General features: G+C 46.5%; 1 protein-coding gene across 1 annotated transcript; it reads right to left on the bottom strand.

Annotated features, from left to right (window-relative positions):
• Nucleotides 1–10,314: 10,314 nt before the first annotated feature.
• LOC135811979 (uncharacterized) lies at nucleotides 10,315–20,554 on the bottom strand. The gene is made up of 4 exons (XM_065325261.1): nucleotides 20,185–20,554; nucleotides 13,830–14,147; nucleotides 12,568–12,744; nucleotides 10,315–11,802 (listed from the first exon to the last, which is right to left on the bottom strand). Exons 1-4 carry the CDS (start codon nucleotides 20,450–20,452, stop codon nucleotides 10,898–10,900), a joined length of 1,668 nt encoding a protein of 555 aa, XP_065181333.1. The 5' UTR covers nucleotides 20,453–20,554; the 3' UTR covers nucleotides 10,315–10,897.
• Between the last annotated feature and the right edge of the window lie 1,264 nt (nucleotides 20,555–21,818).

Raw genomic sequence — 21,818 nt, 5'->3', positions numbered from 1 at the left:
ATCACGATAACCCATCATTATAAACCATTATAAACACAGAATCAACAAAAACATCTGCGACACGCACCTGGTTACATTTCTCAAATAAATCTGATCGAGGGTGGGGAAATCTGAAATATCTGAAAGGCAAGACAATTTGATGACAGAGTCATGAAATTCCGCTACAGCAACATGCACAGAATGACCTCCGTATAAAAAAAAGTATCACCACGGTCCACCACTACTCACATGTTTCTTCGCAGAAGAACATGCTAGTGCCATTTTCTACAAGAAAAGGCTTGCACATCAATGCGTATAATACGGTATTGATGTGAAGGCCATCATTTACATATTGATAGGGCATTCCATTGATTGGTGACAGCAAAAACAAAAGAAATTATAGCAAGAAATTATAGCAATGCTTTATGGCAGTTTTCTAAAAAAAGTTATTGTGTTCTAGTCCATGGACCCCGTCTAAAAAGTAAGAAATTAACGAAATGTGATAGCCGAAAATAAAAATTTCACACAAAACCTCACAATAATCACCCACAGAATGAAAAGCTACATGTAGAAGACCTTTTCCCCTCGTGATCCTCTTTCCTATGCATGCATGACTGCATGTTGCCAATAATTGTTGGTGCAGTACACGTTTAGTGTTGAAAGCAGCATTTCAAGTGTTGTGATTATTGTGAGGTATTGTGTGAAATTTTAATTTTCGGCTATCACATTTCGTTAATTTCTTACTTTTTAGACGGGGTCCATGGACTAGAACACAATAACCTTTTTTTAGAAAACTGCCATAAAGCAGTTTTTATTGCTATAATGTACTTGGCCGAACACTCGTACAACAAGAAACTCGCCGAAGATTTGTTGGAAACTTGCACGACAACACCGTCAACATTAGGCAATTTTCTCCCCAATCTCGAGGAATTTTCGTACGAGTCCATGTCTGCCGGAAAATCGGCCTAATGTGAACCAGGCATATATGTACATGTATCCCTCCCTTGCATACTATACATGTATTATGTATCAGCCAAGCTTGCCCAATCTCCAATTGTATGCTCACGTTTCCATAGCGACCAGAGCAGTGATGGCACACGGTTTGCTTAGCTCCCAGAAAGAAAAGGTCGAAGACTGCAGAATTTCGTCATTTTTCAACTGGTTTATTGTATTCACGAAGTGAAGAGTGTTCAATGCTGTTAGTGCCATTAACTGTTTATTAGTAGTCATCTCAGATGTGTACTGGGGCGTGACACGGGCAGGAGAAAGCTGGAGTCCGGAGACATCAGCAGACAAGCGGAAATCGTGACCAACAAGTGCTGGAATCTTGGCTGGGATTAATGAGCCGTTTAGCATTTACCCGCATCTAGGACAATGCCGTTTGCTCTTTCCACTTCCTGAAGATTGCTCTGATGCTTCCTGGCGACTCTCCTACATTGTATTTCTCGTAACATCTTCTGAAGACAGGTGAAACGGTTGGTGGAGATTAACGAACGAAATTATGTCTCACCTTTTTGGAAGTTTGCCGAAACTTTCTCCGGGGAGATGACGTACACGAAGCTTCTCGCTCCACATACACCGATATACCGACATGGGCACAGACAGGAGCACGCACAGTGAGGGAGAGTAGGCCACAGCTAGGTGTGAACCGGAATGCAGAAGAAAACTACTTCGGAGTAGGAGCACCAACTGGGGGACAGGCCCAAGGAGGAAAGAATGAGTACATTCGGCTAACAAACAAAAAAAGCCAGGACAAACATCACTTTGGACCGTCAGATTTATTTATCTGGATTGAGACAACAATATGAAGAAGAGGTTGGTGCGACTTCGGCGATAGTAGGGGAAGAGTGTGTTGCTCCCTACATGGGAGCTCGCGGTTTTCCCGCCGACTTGAATTCTCAATTGATTGACTCACGACTGCCATCCAGAGCACACGAGAAGTCCATCGAACCGTCTCCAATGATGTAGACAGCAAACTGTTCCGGCCATATTAACCTCATCAGTACAGCTAAAGGGCAACCGCCCAACACAAGTTGAGCCGAGGATATTTCCGGATTTACACATGAGTTTAAATGAAATTTTGGTCAGTTAATGCACATGCTGTTTGCTTCGTTTCTGAGGCTCACAGAATAACTGGGAAACGTAGATGTGCATAGACCTCAAGCTTAGGACTAGACGACTTATAATTCTGGAGATATGACTCAAACGGATTCGCCGGGAGTCCCAAAAAATGGCCAAAAAAGGCCATCTAAAATGAACAAGCGGCATACGTAACGCCCTCCTTCTCGGCAGAAGCATCAATTAGGCCTTTCCATACTGCACGCCTTCACCTTCTGTCTTGCTTCTGCTCCTTGGAGGCCCTCCTGGCTCAGTGGTAGAGCTTCTTCTTGTCTTGCTGCTGAGGTCCAGGAGCAGAGAACTGTCTAGCACTGCAATGCATCGCCTTCAAGACATCAGGTATTGTGCGCGCGACGCCATTGTTGAACACGGCAAGAGCAAGGCCTGCAGACGTCTCGACGGAAGAAGTATAGCAGTACTCATTTGGACAGACGCTCCATAGAGTGCCACTGAAGCGCTCGTTGGTGTTTTGGGTGGCACCACGTCCTGAACAGCCTTCGGCAGAACGAACACACGCTTGTACTGAATGTCCTCTCCGGCTTGCTACTGTCGTCAACCACACCACAAATCTTTGTCAGGTGGACAGAAGGTATGTCAAAAACGTGCTCTTACTCATAGGGTGGGTGGCATGTTCAGAGTTGAGCACACTGTCTGCATTGCCCTACGTCCACGTCCAATCGGCTGCATAGCCAGCACAGCTTTTCTATTCACACTGTAAAACCTACACTTATGCTAGTTCTTCTCTGCTAGGACTTTATCAGTATGCTAGCCACAATTGTCACAAGCAAGCTAATTATTCGGGGCTATAGCAACTCGTGAAACTTCACTAACAAGTTGGACTACCCGTTTTACGCTTTGTACAAAACACAGGACTTCGATATCAATCTGTGCAGCGAAGGCAACGTCATAAGTCTGCTTCCAGTTGTTGACACGTCCACGTGACATCGCCACCATCGTCATCAGATTCGCTACCAGAGGCAGAATGCAATGTGTTGCGCTTGAACTTTGGATAAGAGGAGTCTTCAGGAATTAGGTTCTCCAAATCAGTCGTTGACAGCTTGTCCTCCTCAATATATTATTTTATTAATTTTTCATAAAGTTGGTGGTTCCAACGAGGCAGTGTCAAGTTCGGCAAGAATTGTGTGTTCCTTTGGAACAACCAACTTCATGACTAATGCCACCGAAGTCGCAACTTTTAGGTTCAAATTTTAATAGTCAGGAAAAAGGACCAAGGAGCTGCAAGTTACGCTATAATGTCCATTACCACCAACAGTTACCTGACAATCAGCTCATGCGATAACATTGCACAAAATTGACCGACAGTACTGACTTTCTCCAACTAACTGGCTATCAGCTCTAGCAGGTCTTTGGTGCCCACTCGAACAGCCTTCCAACTTGGAAGGTTCTAAGTTGTATGAAAATATAGGAGGGTAAGGTGAAAGCAACCAAGACAAGCACAACCTGAAAGGCTCAGCATTGAAGGAGGTTGGCGGATGTTCATGCATGTCGATGACGATGCTGGCGAAACCGTTAGACAATAAATTCAAACCACGATTCAAGCACGCATAGCAATATACCACACAACTTGCGTGGCTCTAAATAACTGTCCTCTATCGTGCGATGTATCGTCACCACTAGGTTTCCTTTGGGGTCTACAACAAACGTCTAATTGTTGCACAGCTTGCGGACACCTGGGAGCTGGAAGCCACCTCAAAACGAGCCCAAAATACAGCGTATACAACAGAACTGCAATGCGAAATTTTCCAATTTTCAAGGGTAATAGACCAATAGTGGGCACGACATACGGCGGTTATTGACAGACATACGAACAGAAACTATTGTTCTACCTTGCGATGTTGAGATCCAGTGAATAAAAAGGAACAAGAGAACATTATTAGAACCTAGAAGATAAAAGTGGAAAAAGTGAAAACTTGCTCAGAAGAGCACTCAGACTGAGAATGTGCAAGAAGAGGAGAATGGGGATACCTATTTTACTGTTAGAGTTATACTCAGTTACCTACTGAGTAGTCGGCATCCGCAGAGACGCCACCACCCTGAAGGATGAAGGCGCTGATGCAGCTACTGAAGCGGTTGGGGACGAGTAGATCAACACCCAGTGGTCAAAGACCGAAAACACCCTGTCGCTGTATCTATGAAAATTATGCAAAGACTATAATGACAGGTTGCATGAAGCTCAGCTGGAGGCCGGGTTTTCCGCATCCGTAGGAACTTCACAACCCTGTATGGATCAAGGCAAAGATGTAGCCTCTAAAGCATGGAAATGAGGCGCAGTGACGCCTTCATGCTGACACTGTTGCTGATCATATATTAGCAGTTGTGTATGATTGCATCCACATGTATGTGGCAGCACTATCAGCTACAGTGTGCATTGATGTTACTTGCGTTATAACTCTGGCATGCTTCACACCATTATCACTTGCACACTCTCACACCATCAATTGTAGTTAAAAGTTTACTTTGGGTTCACTGCCTGTTCAGTTGATCACCTACTTCTGATTAAATGTACGTACTGCCGACGTATCACTGATGGCAGCGGATTCGGACCAGTCTTAAGTGGTTGGACTGGGAGATGGCCGAGAAGCTGAAGGTGGTGTTCGGTGATGGTGGAACGTCATTGGAAAGCTGGCTAGCTTTTCAGTGTGCATATACCAATGCAAGGGAGCTGAATGAATTGCTGAAGGACACAAATGCGAAAGCTAAGCTGTAGTCGGACAACAAGGTTTGTCGAAAAGTCCTGGCCCAGCTAAGGGGCGAACCATTGGTGTGGCTGTCTCAGGAGGAGAACAAGGAACTTCTGGAAGATGATAAGGAGATGATGGAGGCACTCCACGGCCGATACGGCAGGACTAAAGCTCGCGCTGCGTACATAAGTGAGTTCAAGGAGAGTCGGCAGCAAGAGGGAGAATCCCCGGATCAGTATCTTTCTCGCCTACAACAACTAGCGGCAGTCGCATTCCCAACCAATGGCCTGGAAGCTCGACGAGAACGTGTCTTGTCTAGGTTTATGCGAACCGTACAGTCGAGCCGCCTACGAGAGGAACTGCTGGTGTTCGGCCTTTTTGATGAGCAGGATCAGCTACGGTCATACCAAACAGTACTAAGAAAGGCCAATCATCTCCAGGGTCATTGGGAAGCAGCAGCAGCAAGCGGTGCAATGAGTGATTCGGTGATGGCAGCATCATCATCAACGTGGCCGGGGCAGAAGGATTTGGACGACTTGAAGACGCAAGTGGTGGCCTTGACAGCGCAGTGGAGTCGTACCGAGACCGGACGTAGGCCAACGCCGGGGAGTGGTCGAAACTGGCTGTGCCACTACTGCAGGCCGTCAAACCACCGAGGCGGCTGGCGCGCATGTAGCAAGCGGCAGAAGGAGAACCCAAGCTGGAGGCCAAAGCAGACGCAGTAGGGTTCGCTGAGCCCTGCTGTGGCCCGAGAGGGTTGCAGCAGGGCAATGTCCTCCACAGAGGAAGTATTCACAGCAACCGCTTTGCGAAGGAGTCCCTTCGTAGGGGTCAAACTTGAGAAGACTGAAGTTAGCATGCTGCTGGACACCGGTGCTGACATCAGTCTTATCAGCTCTACTGAAGTAGAACGGAGCGAGGTTCAGGGCGATGGTCGACCGGTGGCTGCACCTACACGCGGCGTCGATGGAACTGCAGGAAATTTTGACGGGCTGGTGTACCGGACAGTCACAATTGGAGGAGTCACCCTGACACACCACCCATTTCACGTCGTGCGAGGCCTGATCGTGCCCATCCTAGCAGGTGCTGATATCTTGAGCAGACTGGGCCGCCAGACGTGGGACTGGGAGACTGGTGAACTGTCCTTCGGTGAGCCACAATGCAAGGTTGCGCTAGAGAGGACCTACCGACCTAAAGCGTCTCCGGCTGGCTCGGCACTGGCAGTAGTGGCGGAGGACGTCGTCTTGCCACTTGGACGGGAGGTGTGGGTGGCATGCGAGATGAAGAATGCCGAGCCATGGGCAGAGTACCTTGTGGAGCCTGTCAGCAGCGAGACAGACCATCCAGTCCAGGCAATGTGTTGTCTCCTTCAACTGGGAACAGAGACGACAACACAGCTAAGGATGATGAACCTCAACAGGGAGCAGGAGGTACTGAGAAAGGGCACCAAGGTCGCTGCGCTGGAACCGAGGTTTGAAACTACCTTGCCAGGATCGAGGGATGCAACACAACATACCAAGACGGAAGTACGGAAATCGCAGCGGCACGTATCAGGGTATGAAGTGGATCCGAGGGCTAGCCAACCACACAAAGATTATAATTATTACCAGGATGGTCAGTGAATTCAGCGATCTATTCTGGGTAGAGGGCGACAAGTTACCGACTATTCGTGACCAAGTGTGTCATGAGATTCGGCTAAAGCCTGGAGCGACACCTGCGTGGTCACGACCAAGACGTTTGCATCCTGAAGTGCGTGAAGAGGTGCGTAAGGAAGTTGACTATCTGGAGAAGCAGGGCCTGATCCGCCCATCGGTGTCACCATGGGCCGCACCAATAGTGGCGGCACGCAGGAAGAACGGGAAGATACGGCTGGCGATGGACTACCGTCGCCTAAACGAAGCTACCTACACCTATTCCAGACACTAAGAAAATGTTGCGGAAGGCTCTGGGCAGTTTCGCATATGTGCAACGGTGGATCCCTGGGGTGGCTGAGATCGCCAAAACCTCTTCACACCAATCAAGTCCTACATTCACACCAAAACTCAGTCACTGTCACTTGACACCACATCAGGTATGTGATTTAAGTGGTTTCACAGAACTAAAGGATCTGTTAATTATGGTGTGCGTGTGTGTGTGTGTGTGTGTGTGTGTGTGTGTGTGTGTGTGTGTGTGTGTGTGTGTGTGAGCATGTGTGTGTGAGCATGTGTGTGTGTGTGTGTGTGTGTGTGTGTGTGTGTGTGTGTGTGTGTGTGTGTGTGTGTGTGTGTGTGTGTGTGCCCAGAACAGTTACAGGAATGCTGGTTTATGATACACTTGATTCGTTGAACAAGGTCTTTCAACTTCTGAAGATGCTGCAGAAGGTGGCCAGGCAGTGATTTCCACGGGACATTCCCACAGTACGCGACCCTGCACCTGGCAATGTTTAGTGCTGAGGAAGGCAGAGGTGATGAGATTTGAAAATGTTCAGATATTTCCCTTTGTGAATGTGCACTGAGCGGGATCTGACACCGCAGGCACGGGAGATTGCCCTTTGTTCTGCTCAGCACGTGTGGTGTCACTGGGGTGGTCCACGTCACATGTGGAAAGGTCCACTAAACGTTGAGGTTCGGTGATACTTGGTTGGTGTGGATCATAGGAGGGAGAGGGTGCAGGGATAGAGGGAGAAGGAGAGGGTCGTAGGAGGGAGGGTGAGGGAGAAGGTTGAGGGGTAGAAGGAGAGAGAGGGTTCAGGGACAGAGGGACAATTAGAGGGAGAGGGAGAAGGTTGAGGGGTAGAGGGAGAGAGAGAGAGGGTTCGGGGACAGATGGACAATTAGAGGGAGAGGGAGAAGGTTGAGGGGTAGAGGGAGAGAGAGGGTTCAGGGACAGAGGGACAATTAGAGGGAGAGGGAGAAGGTTGAGGGGTAGAGGGAGAGAAAGAGAGGGTTCAGGGACAGAGGGACAATTAGAGGGAGAGGGAGAAGGTTGAGGGGTAGAGGGAGAGAGAGAGGGTTCAGGGACAGAGGGACAATTAGAGGGAGAGGGAGAAGGTTGAGGAATAGAGGGAGAGAGAGAGGGTTCAGGGACAGAAGGACAATTAGAGGGAGAGGGAGAAGGTGGAGGGGTAGAGGGAGAGAGAGAGGGTTCAGGGACAGAGGGACAATTAGAGGGAGAGGGAGAAGGTTGAGGGGTAGAGGGAGAGAGAGGGTTCAGGGACAGAGGGAAAGTTAGAGGGAGAGGGAGAGGTTGAGGGGTAGAGGGAGATGGTGGAGGGAGAGTGACAGGATGGTGGGAACGACTTCGGAATAGGTTTACTCGCATTTTCAGAACTACAATGGTGATATCTTGGGACAATAAAAACTTATACTCTCCGGCCCCTCACGCCTAGTGCAACTAGGAAAATGGCAAGTGCAAATTAATAATGAGAGACCATCGATTAGCGCAGGCCTGCCACTGCTACTGCTGCTGGTCTCCATATGGCCGGTGGTTAGGGATGATGTCAATATTACTAGTGACTTGAGTCCCAGTGGTTCTGGACACAGACAAACATTAATTTTAATTAAATAGTTTAAATATAACTACTCAAGTAGGTAAGTTGAACTCGGATGGTGAACCTATTAGAAAGTATGGTAAATAAATGAAAAGGACAAAATGCTACGAGTTCTGATTAATTGTCTACCAACCACCAATGTAGCCGTAAAATTTAATGGTGTTGCTCTTGGTTATACCCCGTGCTCTTCTTCGTTGCGCTTTCCTTTACCTCTTGGACCTTTCCGAACCTGAGCCTTCCAAGTTGGAAGTAACTGCTGGTGTTAGTGGACATTATACTAGCGTAACTTGCAGTTCCTAAGTCCTTTTTCCTTTCCATGAATTTATCCTTGGCTCTCCATCTGAGTCCATACTTCATGCATGGTCAGGTCAATATTAGGGTCCGGCGGATTCTGCCGGCAGAAGCATTGGCAGAATTCGGTACTTTTTCTGGTAAGTTTCATGCATGTTTGGTATGTGGATAAAGAAATGGAGCAGAATTCGAGGAAATGCCCGCCATAAGGTTTGTATGGGTCTGCCAATTTCACTGCTTTTCGAGCAGAATCTGCCGCCTTTTCGAGCATTATCCGCACACCCCTACTGACAGCTTATACATGTACATGTATGGACTTGGTATTGAGTCCATGAGTAATTCTAGTTCTTTTTTTCGAGCCTACTCGCCTGGACTGGACTCAACAAAGGCAGTTCTTTGGAACGCACTCCACTTTCTGCTCATAGCCGCTCCTTCATCCTGTTCCAACTTTGTCAATGCATGAGTACACTCCTAGTGCAGTGTTTACTTCAGCATCGCTACATCTTGTGGAGACGCTATCGCCAGAGCCACAACGAGAAAACTCCTCTTCGTCTGTCTCCTCCATCATGTCCATGATCCATGGCTCTCCATGTGTTCTAAACAAACATCTACGCCATGTAAATCATCATTTCGGATTTGTGGAACAGCTTTGGTCGTAGTGCAGTATCCCTGCCTATCACTGTCACACAACCTCTTACTGTCTTAGTTACATTGTATTTGTAGTTCATGAGCCAGTAAACAGGTACAGAGTAATTAAAGTGCTTCTCTCACGCTACCACTTAGCTTGGCCCTCGTCAGACTACGAACATAGAAAATCCAGTACAAAATCACATAAAACCTAAAAGGCAACATTTTTCCATGCCTGCATTCAGACTACACATTTTACATTCAATATACAGGCAACCTTTGACCCTACGAAATAATTGCGCAAGGGACCTAGAATGTGTGAAAGCAGCGGACAGTCGTACCCGGGTACATGTACAAAGTTCGTACAACTGCCTGGTGAAAGTAGCCATGACTGGCTATAATCGCCCTCACCTCCTCCTTGATTGGCCTTGGCCATGAGTGTGTGCGTTATAATAATAGTAAGTACGATAAATGCAGGAAAGTTGCCTTGTACAAGGGTTGGCACCCTGCCTGAAAGGATTGGGCAGCTTTTTAGGCTTCCCGCCAGATTCTTGTTGTTGTCTTGGAAACTTCTATGTAAGTGTGACATAGGCTGTTTTGTACCTAGTCTGAAGAGGGCCTTAGGATTAGACAGTCCTGAGTGCATGCCCGACATAGCATAACCCATAATGACACCCATTCATGCTGTACTCTGCATTACCTTGATTCTTGTAGGCTGTAGTCCTGCGTCATGCACCGTTTCCGATCCCCGAGTCCCCGACCCTTTTGATCACCAGGTATAAGATTTCTCTCGCTCTATTGCTTAATTTATTTTATCACCCACACGCACATCAAGCAAGTGGAAGTTGGAAATTCGCACAACACTGCTGATATTGCAAGCCAAGGTGCTCAAACAAACTTGTTTGCATAGGAAGGTCTCGCTGCTGTTCGTTGCCAGCAAGGCTGCGAGTCACGCTTGCTGCGCATGTGACATTTTCCCATGCTTGGGGTCCCGGGGACGATGTACGATGACAGCCGGCATTGTGGACTGCCTGCGAGGCGCTGGCCGCGAGTGCTTCTGTGACATGATAACTTTGGTTTTCCCGTTGCAAACCTACATAATTATTATTGTCTGAACAGCTGTTACTGTTAATAATGATCTGCTGTGCTACACATACATGTAAAGTGAAGCGTGTCGTAAGGGAGTTCACCACAACAGGTCCACAGTGCACTGGAGAGCTGTCCATCTCAGCCAGTGGTAGTCTGATCAAGTTGGATTGTATGATGAAGCAGGATTTGAGCCCGATATGTTTTTACATGTTAATATTTTCAGGAACAGTGGTCGTTAATACACAGGTCAGAATGTTTGCTAAGACATGGTATGGGATTTGAGATGACCCTAAAAGATGACCCTAAAAGGCCTTTCAATACGGGTTAGCAGGCTTGTGGAGGCATGTTCTGGTATACTGTTATGGGATGGGTGGTCGCTAAGACAGGTGGCATCTTACCGGAGTGGGCGCTATAGCCAGGTACTACTCATTGCCGACTTGTACTACTAGTCTAGAAGGCTCCCTGATTGGGCCAAAAATCGCTTACATAATGTTATTACCGTGCATCACATTCAGACTGGCATAATGTGATTATTTTGACAAAGATAACACAGTGATTTGAGTCATTGAGATAACTCTGGTACAATACTCCTATTCACCGTAGCATCTGCAGTACACCCATGGTCTGGATACTGTGGATAGTGCAAGGACAGCCTGCCGCTAACTTCATTGGCCTGTTGGAAAACTTCCGACCTGGAATATGGTGAAACAGTTGACGAAGCATTGCATGGCGAGGGCGGCGTAGTGCATCTGTCTTGCCCAGCCTGAAGGGAGGCTTGACGTGAATACAAGATCGGTAGCCGTATTGGGGGAGAGCTGGGGTGTCGAACAGCAGAGTCTTCCTTTTCACTTCCTGAGACATATGCGTGACAGTATTGCAGTGTGTTTACGTCATAGCGAGATCCATTATCACCTTCTGCCAGTCCTGGCGTGCTAGACCTAACGGCTGTGTGTTCTGGAATACCAGTGGCGCAATCCGTTGACCGAGGTCGACTGGATATCGTCGGGGTCGGTTTGCTGCTTGGGACAAAGTCGATGTAGTTTGCTGCAATATCGACCACTGGCGTGCTTGGCAGAACGGGAGTGTGTACTGATAGAGCATTGGAGCCATCCTTTGTTAACTTCGGAATCGGTTTGCTGCTTCGGACAAAGGCAGTGTATGGCGTAATTGGCAGCACAGGAGTGTGTGATGGTACGAGATTAGTGCCGTCTTGTGGCCGAAGTGTGGGCCGAAACGACTTGGAAATCAGCTTGCTCCTTGTGAGGCGATATCGTACGCAAAGGATGACGAACACAATAAGAATGAAGAGTAGACTGAATAGCAGTCCCAGGGTTAGTTCAAGCCCGATGCTGCTGCTGTTGCTGCTGTTGCTGTCGCTGCTGCTGCTGCTGCTGCCCTGGACGCTACTACTGGTGTTAGTTGTGGTCCGCACTGTTGCCATTTCTGATCCCAGCTTGAGTGTTGGTGCTGAGTAGGATGTTCAATAGTAACACATATCCACATTCACCCACAAACAGCCATGCATACGTACATGTACATGTACATGTGTATGCATGCATGCACGCACACACACACACACACACACACACACACACACGCACGCACACACACAGATACAATCATGTGTTTTAGATCGCTCAATCCACCTTTGGTCATCACAGTCAATTCTGCCTTTCCAGAATGAGTTGGAAAAAGTGGAAGGCCTTATTAGGGAGTGACTTGGACAAAAGGACAACATACTCAATGGGGAAGCTGAGTGGACAATGCAGAGATACGGCCATAATATTTTCCACCGTACCCTAAACATCATGTTAGGCATATGCAGATAATGCTGGCAGAAAAATTGGCAGAATTCGGTACTTTTTCTGGTAAATTTCATGCATGTTTGGTATGTGGATAAAGAAATGGAGCAGAATTCGAGGAATTGCCCGCCATAAGGTTTGTATGGTTCTGCCAATTTCACTGCTTTTCGAGCAGAATCTGCCACCTTTTCGAGGATTATCTGCACACCCCTACTCCTGATACATGTGTGTGTAGTATTTTTCTTATTGAGCAATCAAATGAGTCATTACTAATTATGAAAATAACGGTCGAGGTCTTTGACGAGATCTAAGTTTATAATAATTGACCGAATGCGAATGATTATTGGCTCGACACAAAAGTGAGTGGAAGATTTTAAAAATAATTTTAAAAATAACGGTTTTATTTGTTCATTCTTGTATTGCAACTTACCAGCGGTGTGGATGCTAGAGCCTTTCAATTCCTGTGTCTCTGCCGGCGCCTTACTCATGGCTAGAGTTGAAACGATGAGAGGCCCTCCGCACATCGAACAGCAATGGGGATAGCTTAACGAGATGTTGATGTTGGCCGAGAAGCGATCACAAACAAGACGGGAAATGATACACGAATCTAGAAGAACGCAGCCGAGAAAGCGACGAGAAAGAAGAAGAAGAAGAAAGAATATTAGCCAGGTAATGATTGTGTGGTATTTTATTTACGTTGTCATTCTCAACAAACCATTTGGCTTTCTTACAGCGCACCCAAGGTACATACACATGTACATGTACATGTATGCGCCGAGTACATGGCGACATACACTAGGGTGTGCAGCGTATTGCATAATGCATTGTATTTGATCATTTTACTTGGGCATTCCCAACAGTCAGACCCTATATTCTCCTTACAGGGTGCCCAAAATGAATGTACATGTACATGACCATTGAACATGTATATGTAAATGGTCATGTACATTGTACATGTACATGTAGACATGTACATATACATGTACATGTACATGTACATGTACATGTACATGTACATGTACATGTACATGTACGTGTTTTTAATAAAACAACATTCCTGGCGAAAGAAATATGGGCAGATTAGTGTGAATGGATTTGACGGTGTATCTGTGTGCACATTGGTTACAGTGGTGGAACTATTGTAGAATGTGTCAAGACTCGTAGTGCGGTGAGAGGTGTTTGCTTGTCAAATAATAATAATAATTCCCAGTCCTCCATAAAGAGTACAGGGCAAACCTGACGGTCACATTTTTCAGCGTTTCAATTAGAAAAAGACACAAAAGGCACTGCTGTGTGTGCGTGTGTGTGCGTGTGTGTGTGTGTGTGTGTGTGTGTGTGTGTGTGTGTGTGTGTGTGTGTGTGTGTGCATGTGTATGTGTATGCGGATGTGTAAGTGCATGTATACTGTAAGTGTGTGTGCGCGTGTGTGGCGTCCAATGGTCCAATGGTCCAATGGTCCAATGGTCCAATGGTCCAATGGTGTATGTGTTTGTGTGTGTGTGTGTGCGTGTGTGTGTGTGTGTGAGCTTGAGTGCTAATAGTTTAATGAATGTACGTGTCTGTATGTGTAGAGGGAATGAATAATAATTATAAAGACAGGGAGACAGACAGCCAGACAAAGAAGATTGAGCATGAATTTTAGTATCCGAGAGAGATTCGAAATATACCAAGCCTCACACGTGCGTTGCATACCTTCAAACAATGGATCAGATTCGATTGAAAATAGCTCGCTACTCGGGTGCGCAATCCCATCCGTCGACCGAGCAGGAGAGCTCAAGTCTGGTTCATGCACACACTCCAGTATGACGTCACTGGGAGTAACCTCGCCAGGGAGCACCGCTAGGGAATAGGCATCACCACTCTCCTCCAGGGCTACTTCTCGACGGGAGCCAGACCCACAGGCGCGCTTGTAGAGAACTCGATGATAACCTTCTACCCGTGCACATGTTACCTCCAAGAAGCGACTGCCGCTGCAGTGAATTGCTGAAGAACGTGAACATGACGACGATCCTTGAGCAATAAACAACAAAATAATTAATGTTATGGTGAAAAAAGAAGGACAAAATGTTACGAGTTTACGACTAACTGTCCACCAACATCACCAGATCTTATACTGTCAGCGAGTGCGACAAAATGACACAAAACTGACAAGGGGTCCTGAGACATTCGGCGACCTGACACCTACAATTAGCTCCGACACTTTTCCAAGGCGCAAACCAACAACCTTCCAACTTGGAAGGCTCTCGGAAAGGTTCAAGAGGGGAAGGAAAGCGCAACGAAGAAGAGCACGAGCTACGCATTACGGCAACAAAGAATGCCGAAAGTTACTGGATGATGACGAAACTAGTAAGACTATTGGACATACATGTACCGGCCTTACTACAACTCGACGACGCAAAGCAACAGACCACCCAACTTGGGAGGCTCTAGTTTTCGTAATTAACGTAGAAAGGGGAAGACGAATTGTGACAAACCGAAGCGCCTAGTAACTGCCAAGCGTCTTGGCGCGACGGGCGAGCAATGCAGTGTTATGCCCCAGGGGCTGCTGTGGCTGTCGACGTCGGCGGGTCGTGGGGTGAGTTTGCAGGCCTTCATGGTGCTCGGACAAGTGCAATACACCGACTACCACTGCAGTACACAGATTCTGGCTCATTCTTTCTTCATTGATAGTCATAGGGATTGATTTTGCGCGCCGAATTTCTGACGCCGCATGCATGTCCCATGCGCGTCAACAGTACATGTACTGTACTTCACACTTTCCTTTTCCCGCGTTATCAGCAGCTTTGCCAGTTTTGTATTCGGAAAACCATGCATATACATGTACATGTATATGCATTATAATACCGGTACTAGTAGGAGTTTGGTCTACATGTGTATTTCTAATCATTTAACATCTACCTTCACTGATGAGCTATGTCATAGCGAAACAGCTGTCTGAAGGAATTATCAATATCGTCTACGGAAGTGCCCTCGCAGTGGTGATGGTTGTGTGCAGAAGGGTCTAGTCGGCTAAAGAGCGCAGTGTAATGGTGGAGGTGACTCAACAATTTCTTCAATGGCCGAAAACCTGTGGACAGCAACTGGTTCGCTCTGTTAGAGCTCCTCAGCACAGCTCAGAGGACCGAAGCGCAGCTCTTCGCAATTAAATACGTTTCCGTGAAGCAAAGCATTTTTATAAAGAGCTGCAAACCCCGCCAAATAGAGCTACATGTACAGGTACATTGTGAGTCTGGCACTCATTATCCTACTTCAAAGTATACACGTACATGTACATGCATGTACATGCATCAATCAAGGCAAAGAAGGTGGGTATGAAGTGAATGCTTTCTCGGGATCATCACGTGATTTAGTAGGTACATGTATGTGGGAAAACCATAATTATGAAGCTACAAATTTCCCAGATGACTGAAATTACAATGTAGTTCCACATCCACCACATACAATAAATTTTGTTTACATGTACATGTACATGTACATGTACATGTACGCTCACTGGCCGACTTCATCCACACCACTACTGACAGTACTGTGTAGGCCTTTGCGGATAATGCCGGCAGAAAAATTGGCACAATTCGGTACTTTTATGCATGTTTGGTATGTGGATAAAGAAATGGAGCAGAATTCAAGGAATGGCCCGCCATAAGGTTTGTATGGTTCTGCCAATTATTATTTCACTGCTTTTCGAGCAGAATCTGCCACCTTTTCCAGCATTGTCCCCCAATGCGTAGTACTGTGGCAGTAGTAGCACAACTCGAACTCGAAGCACTTCGATCCTGGGATTCCCCATTACTAGCATTAGCAACTACATGTACACCCGATACAGTCATGTACAATTATTTAAAAAAGAATTGTAATGTAGTTCGAAGTACATGTACATCACTAGTCTACTACTAGTAGTACTAGTACTAGCTACAGGCTACTGCCTAGTACTCAGTCTAGTAGTAGATCTAGTACTAGGCAGCCACGCACTGCACGCGCAGTCCTGCTTGTGTAGCGTTGACACGCTCGCAACATGTAAAGGGGAAGCTAAGGCAAAAATTAAAATTTCACCAGTTGTAGTCTTCGGGGTGCTGAGTCGAATGGTCGTGGTCCGAGGAAGCTGAGACGCTCCCTTCCTACTTGAATCCCAATCGAACTCGCGCACTTCCACCGAAACTGGGTGACTGCGCCCTACTAGATGGGGATTTGTATGCAAAATGTCACTAAAAGCGCCATTTCGTTCTTATAAAAGCACGGATGACCGCGATTCGCCCATATGTTGTAGTCTTTTGGACGCTGAGTCGACTGGTTTTGGTCCGAAAAGGCTGTGATGCAGCGTTCCTCCTTTATTCCCAATCGAACATGGTTGAACAAGCGGTCACGTGCTGCTGCGTACGCCCGTCACCTGGTCACCGTGCCTGCAGGGTACAACTTACTAGCCTGTTTGACCTTTTTTGGGTGCAGTCCTGTCACTCGAGTTGAACCTTGGTGTGAAAGTTGTCGCCTGCTGGCGTGGTGACCAGGTGATTTGGGCACCCAGGAGCACGTGACCGCTTCTTCAACCATGTTCGATTGGGAATAAAGGAGGAACGCTGCATCGCAGCCTTTTCGGACCAAAACCAGTCGACTCAGCGTCCAAAAGACTACAACATACGGGCCAATCGCGGTCATCCGTGCTTTTATAAGAACGAAATGGCGCTTTTAGTGACATTTTGCATACAAATCCCCATCTAGTAGGGCGCAGTCACCCAGTTTCGGTGGAAGTGCGCGAGTTCGATTGGGATTCAAGTAGGAAGGGAGCGTCTCAGCTTTCTCGGACCAAGACCATTCGACTCAGCACCCCGAAGACTACAACTGGTGAAATTTTAATTTTTGCCTTAACTTCCCCTTTAACACAGCTAGCTGCAGCGTGAATCACTTTCAATGTATTGGTCACGCGTGTTGGGTGTGGTGGAACTGACCTAAAACCAGTATATCACCCGCGCGCACCACACAGTCACACACACGCGCGCACGCACGCACGCACACGCACACACACACACACACACACACACACACACACACATGCGTATACGAATACTAATGCGCATTCTTGCGTGCTGAAGGCAGGAATGTAAGTGGTATGCATTGTTTTTTTTAATGTTGTTATACCAAAGGACTCCCATGATCATATCAAAACATTCCTGGCAAAGTATGAATGAACAGTGTAAGTACCGGTCCTTCAAATAACGTAAACATTACTCATCCCAAAGTTTCCCAAGAGTGCAATTCCCAAATAGTACCATGTGCCCTAAATTCAAGTACATGTACAGTAAGATCGGGCGCCGAAGAACGCAGGGGCTCGAGCGCAGCCTAGGAAAGTTCTTAAATTTTTGATTCTAGCCAGACCGTTCTTATTCACACGCGCGCGGCGAGTCGTCATGACGTTTGTCATGTACATGTACATGTACATGTAGTGCAATGTAGTACTTCTAAACTAGTGGGTGTCATAAATGGGAATGACTGTACATGTAGCAGTTACTGTTTACACGTGTACATGACATGTACTCACCTCCCATACATGTACAATGTTCCAAATTTTAAAAGTGTTCTTAAATCTGATAATTCTAGCCTGGACTGTTCTTAAATTTTGCCGGTTTTCCAGCCTGGGTGTTCTTCGGCGCCCGATCTTACTGTACATGTACATGTGCATGTACGATCATAAAATCTTGTAGGACGCATCACGCAGCTTCATAAGTAAAAAAATTGGTCGTGAGCAACACTGGCTCACACTCAATCACTGCTTTTCACCAGAAAAATATTTTTCTGTTGAAAAGCAGTGATTGAAAAGCAGTGATTGAATGTGAGCCAGTGTTGCTAGCAACCAGATTTTTATGTGCGATCATGTACATTATATTGACTTGAAGTTGAACTAACTTGCTGCTGTTTACCTAAGTAGGTATGTACATGTACATGTACATGTACATGTCTTTTTTATGCTGTTGTGGTTTTGTTTTTGCGTTCTTTGCGTGTTTTTGCCTTTTTTCTTTCTAGAACTTTGAGTTCACGTTTTTGGAACACTTGGGAAAAATACTCATTGTGTTTATTTTTCAATGTGCGCAAGCTCCACTGCAGCCACTTCATTAAATGGAAACCCTTAGTAAGTTACACACACACACACACACACACACACACACACACACACACACACACACACACACACAACACACACACACAACACGCACACACACCATCTTCAATCCAAATGGTCTCTTCGCTGTGTATATTTTGCCCGTAAAATAGGCTGTAAAGTACATCATATTGTACATGTACATGTACATGTACATGTACATTATTATTGCACTTGTACATTGTACATGATATACATCTTCATGTACAATGTACATGTACATGAAGATTTTATGTACATTGTACATGGGTGTACGTATTTGTGAGGTCTTCCACTTCCAGCACAGTCAGAGTCGTGCAGGTTTCTGGCTTGACATGCGCTCCTTTGCCAGTTCAACACTCATCAAGTTTACCCTCGAGAACTGCGGCTCAGCACTTTGACTTGAGTGCCCCATTCTCAGTATCGCCAGACGGGTTTGGATCTAAAATACACATCCATCCTGCAATTTTCACACTAATAATTGCATTTGTGAATTGCATTGCTGAACTACACATACCTGTACATGTACTCGTCCACAGTACAATGGTCACAGGTACACAGGTACGTTCTGGAGCACTCAATAACAGGAAAGACCGAGTCGCTTTCTAGTAAGTCTCTACCAAGTACCAGGAGTCGCTCCGCCAATACAATCATGATGTAGAAGCGCAGGGTAGGGTCGCTCTTGAGCAACGCAGAGTCGCGCCACAAGCATGCACAGCTTGCCCGGATACTTCCCACCCGGAATCATGCCGCCCTTCAAGTCTAAGTGCTGGTCCGAGCACATTTTCCGGGCAAATCACCGCAAGTTCCGGCTCAACATAATAATAATCATTATGTATTTATAGAAAAGAAAAAGGACCAAGGAACTACAAAGTACGCTATAATGTCCACTAACACCACCAGTTACTAAACAATCAGCTCATGCGATAACATTGCACGACATTATAGGCATCGGCGGATAATGCTCGCTAAGGTGGCAGATGCTGCTCGAAGAGCAGTGAAATTGGCAGAACCATACAAACCTTGTAGCGGGCAATTCCTCGAATTCTGCTCCATTTCTTTATCCATATACATGTACTAAACATGCATGAAACTTACCAGAGAAAAAGTACCGAATTCTGCCAATTTTTCTGCCGGCATTATCCGCATATGCCTACTGACCCACGATACTGACGTTCTGCAACTAACTGGCTAACAGCTCAAGCACATCTTGGATGCGCACTCCAGCAAACTTCCAACTTGGAAGGTTCAAAGTAATTAGTTATACACAAAGGCAGTATGCTTAGGTTCTGCGAAAGTGCTCAATACCTGATTCAGGCAGAGCGGCGTACATAAAGGCACACAATGAAAACGTTGGGCAAATTCCGTTGTGAGTCAGAGTTCTAAGTTCTAAGTTGTAGAAATAACTTTTCTATAAATATAACCTTGGCTCTCCGTCCGAGTCCATTATGTATTCGTGAGCTCGACTGCTCTTCTCCCAATCCCATCCCGAAAATCCCATGACTTCACCCGCAAACTGTCCACGCAGTACCTTGTGGGTTTGATTTTGTCATTGTTGTCCCGCCTGTTGGCTGTTCAAGTGATAGTTTCACGCGATTCTTCGCCTTTTCTATTTTTTGTTTGTCACCTGGAGTGAGGTACGCTTGCCAATATTGTGCTTCTCGCTTCGCTTTCTTGCTCTATTTGGTGCTATTTAGTTTTTGCATGGCTATAAATAATGGCTACCGCACAGTCCGTCACCTTGGTTGCGATACGAAGAAAGTTGCAATCTCCGAAACGCTTGTTTAATGATAACGATATTCGTAGTAACAAGTATTTCAGTTAGAGAAGTGAAGAGTTACACTGTAATACACATGAGCTTTAAAAATCATTTCGTTCTCTTTAACGACTGAGTACTAGTAATCCGCGTACACCACTCACCTGCGTCCGCCCCGTGCACTACACCACTCCCTGTTAGAACCAACAGTAGACAGAGCCAGTTGTGCAAGGGTCCGGTGATCAGGGGCTTCAACGTCAGCCTGGATAGCCTGCAGAGTATGGAATCGCCCTCTACTGCGACATAATCATGATCGGTGTTGGGCTCATGGGCAAACGTTGGGTTTAAGGCATCTGTAACAAGTTTGTTACATTCCTCAGTTTCACTATACATATCGTCCGAATTACCAGACAACATCACAGCCTCCTGCATTTCAAAAAGGACATCGTGAACGTCCAACGACTACCCCAGGCCTGAATCAGAACGAGGGCGAAACGGGGTGGCTACCTCGAGCGAGCATCTTCACTCTGATGAGATTGTACCTTGCAGAATTCAGTTTTGTACACATTTGGTGCGTGGTATGGCACCATGCTTCGCTCTATCTACAAAGTCACACTCTTCTCGCGTGATAGACATGTGAACAAAACTTTTCAAAGGCACTGTGCTAATATTAATAACAATGTCGTAACGTCTTGGTAGAAGCAACAATCAACAGTCAGTATGCGGAAAATGCCCTAAGTACATCAAAGACTTCACGCTGAACAGTGCTGTAGAAATGAGTCTTGCCTGGTTCCAGTTCAAGTGACCCAAGCAGTGAGACAGGCAACGGCCTATGGCTATTTCGGCTACTAGTACTGTACATGTACTATTATAACCTAACACTGATTAAAAACGCGGAAGGTTGTAGTAAGGTCACTGTTTCCGAACACAGTGTCCTCCACCTTGTTTCATGCTGTCAATCTAACGAAAATAGTAGCTACATGTACCGTATTTTCCGGGGTATAAGCCGCACCGGGGTATAAGCCGCACCGGGGTATAAGCCGCACCGGGGTATAAGCCGCACCGGGGTATAAGCCGCACCCCCCCCCCCCTTTGAGGCAAAATATTGACAAAAAGTTGGTATTCGCAGTCTAAGCCGCACCCACAAACCAAGATTTTTCACGCTCATTGACAAATGGCCTTTCTACAAATGTATTATGGTTATGGAGCTAAATACCATGTTAGATCAGATTATGAAGTGTTAGTGCACCACAGGTTGCTGCAGAGTGCCAGAGATGTTGGTCTGTGTTGACTACAGTCTAGTAGTAGTAGTAGTACAGATCAGTCCATGTCATCTGCGCGAAGCTGAGTCGATCGAATGACATGTCACATGACGTCAGCATGCATACTGATGTATGCTAAGCATTCATTCGCGCAAGTATATTCGGTGTATAAGCCGCAGGGCCTAGGGGCGATTTTGGTCCGATTTTTAGCGAAAAAAAGTGCGCCTTATACCCCGGAAAATACGGTACATGCGATTCATACACGCCTGTCCACACAAAAACGGCGTGCCGTTTCAGAATACGTGACGTACACACGGTGCGCTGTCCACACTTCGCTCTGTCACCTGTACCACTACGTGTACCTGTTCATTTTTGTCCGTGGATGCACTACTGCACTGGCAGACACACAAGTGATTTGTAGTTGTAGACCAGGCAAGCACTCCCTGGCTTGGTCTAGACCTACCCAGTGTCATGCCCCAGGGGCTGGCTGCTGTGGCTGTCGACGTCGGCGGGTCGTGGGGTGAGTTTGCAGGCCT

The sequence above is a fragment of the Sycon ciliatum genome, chromosome 3, assembly GCF_964019385.1.
Source record: "Sycon ciliatum chromosome 3, ocSycCili1.1, whole genome shotgun sequence".
In the NCBI taxonomy this organism is placed as follows: domain Eukaryota; kingdom Metazoa; phylum Porifera; class Calcarea; order Leucosolenida; family Sycettidae; genus Sycon; species Sycon ciliatum.
This window is presented reverse-complemented; position numbering and strand designations above follow the sequence as displayed.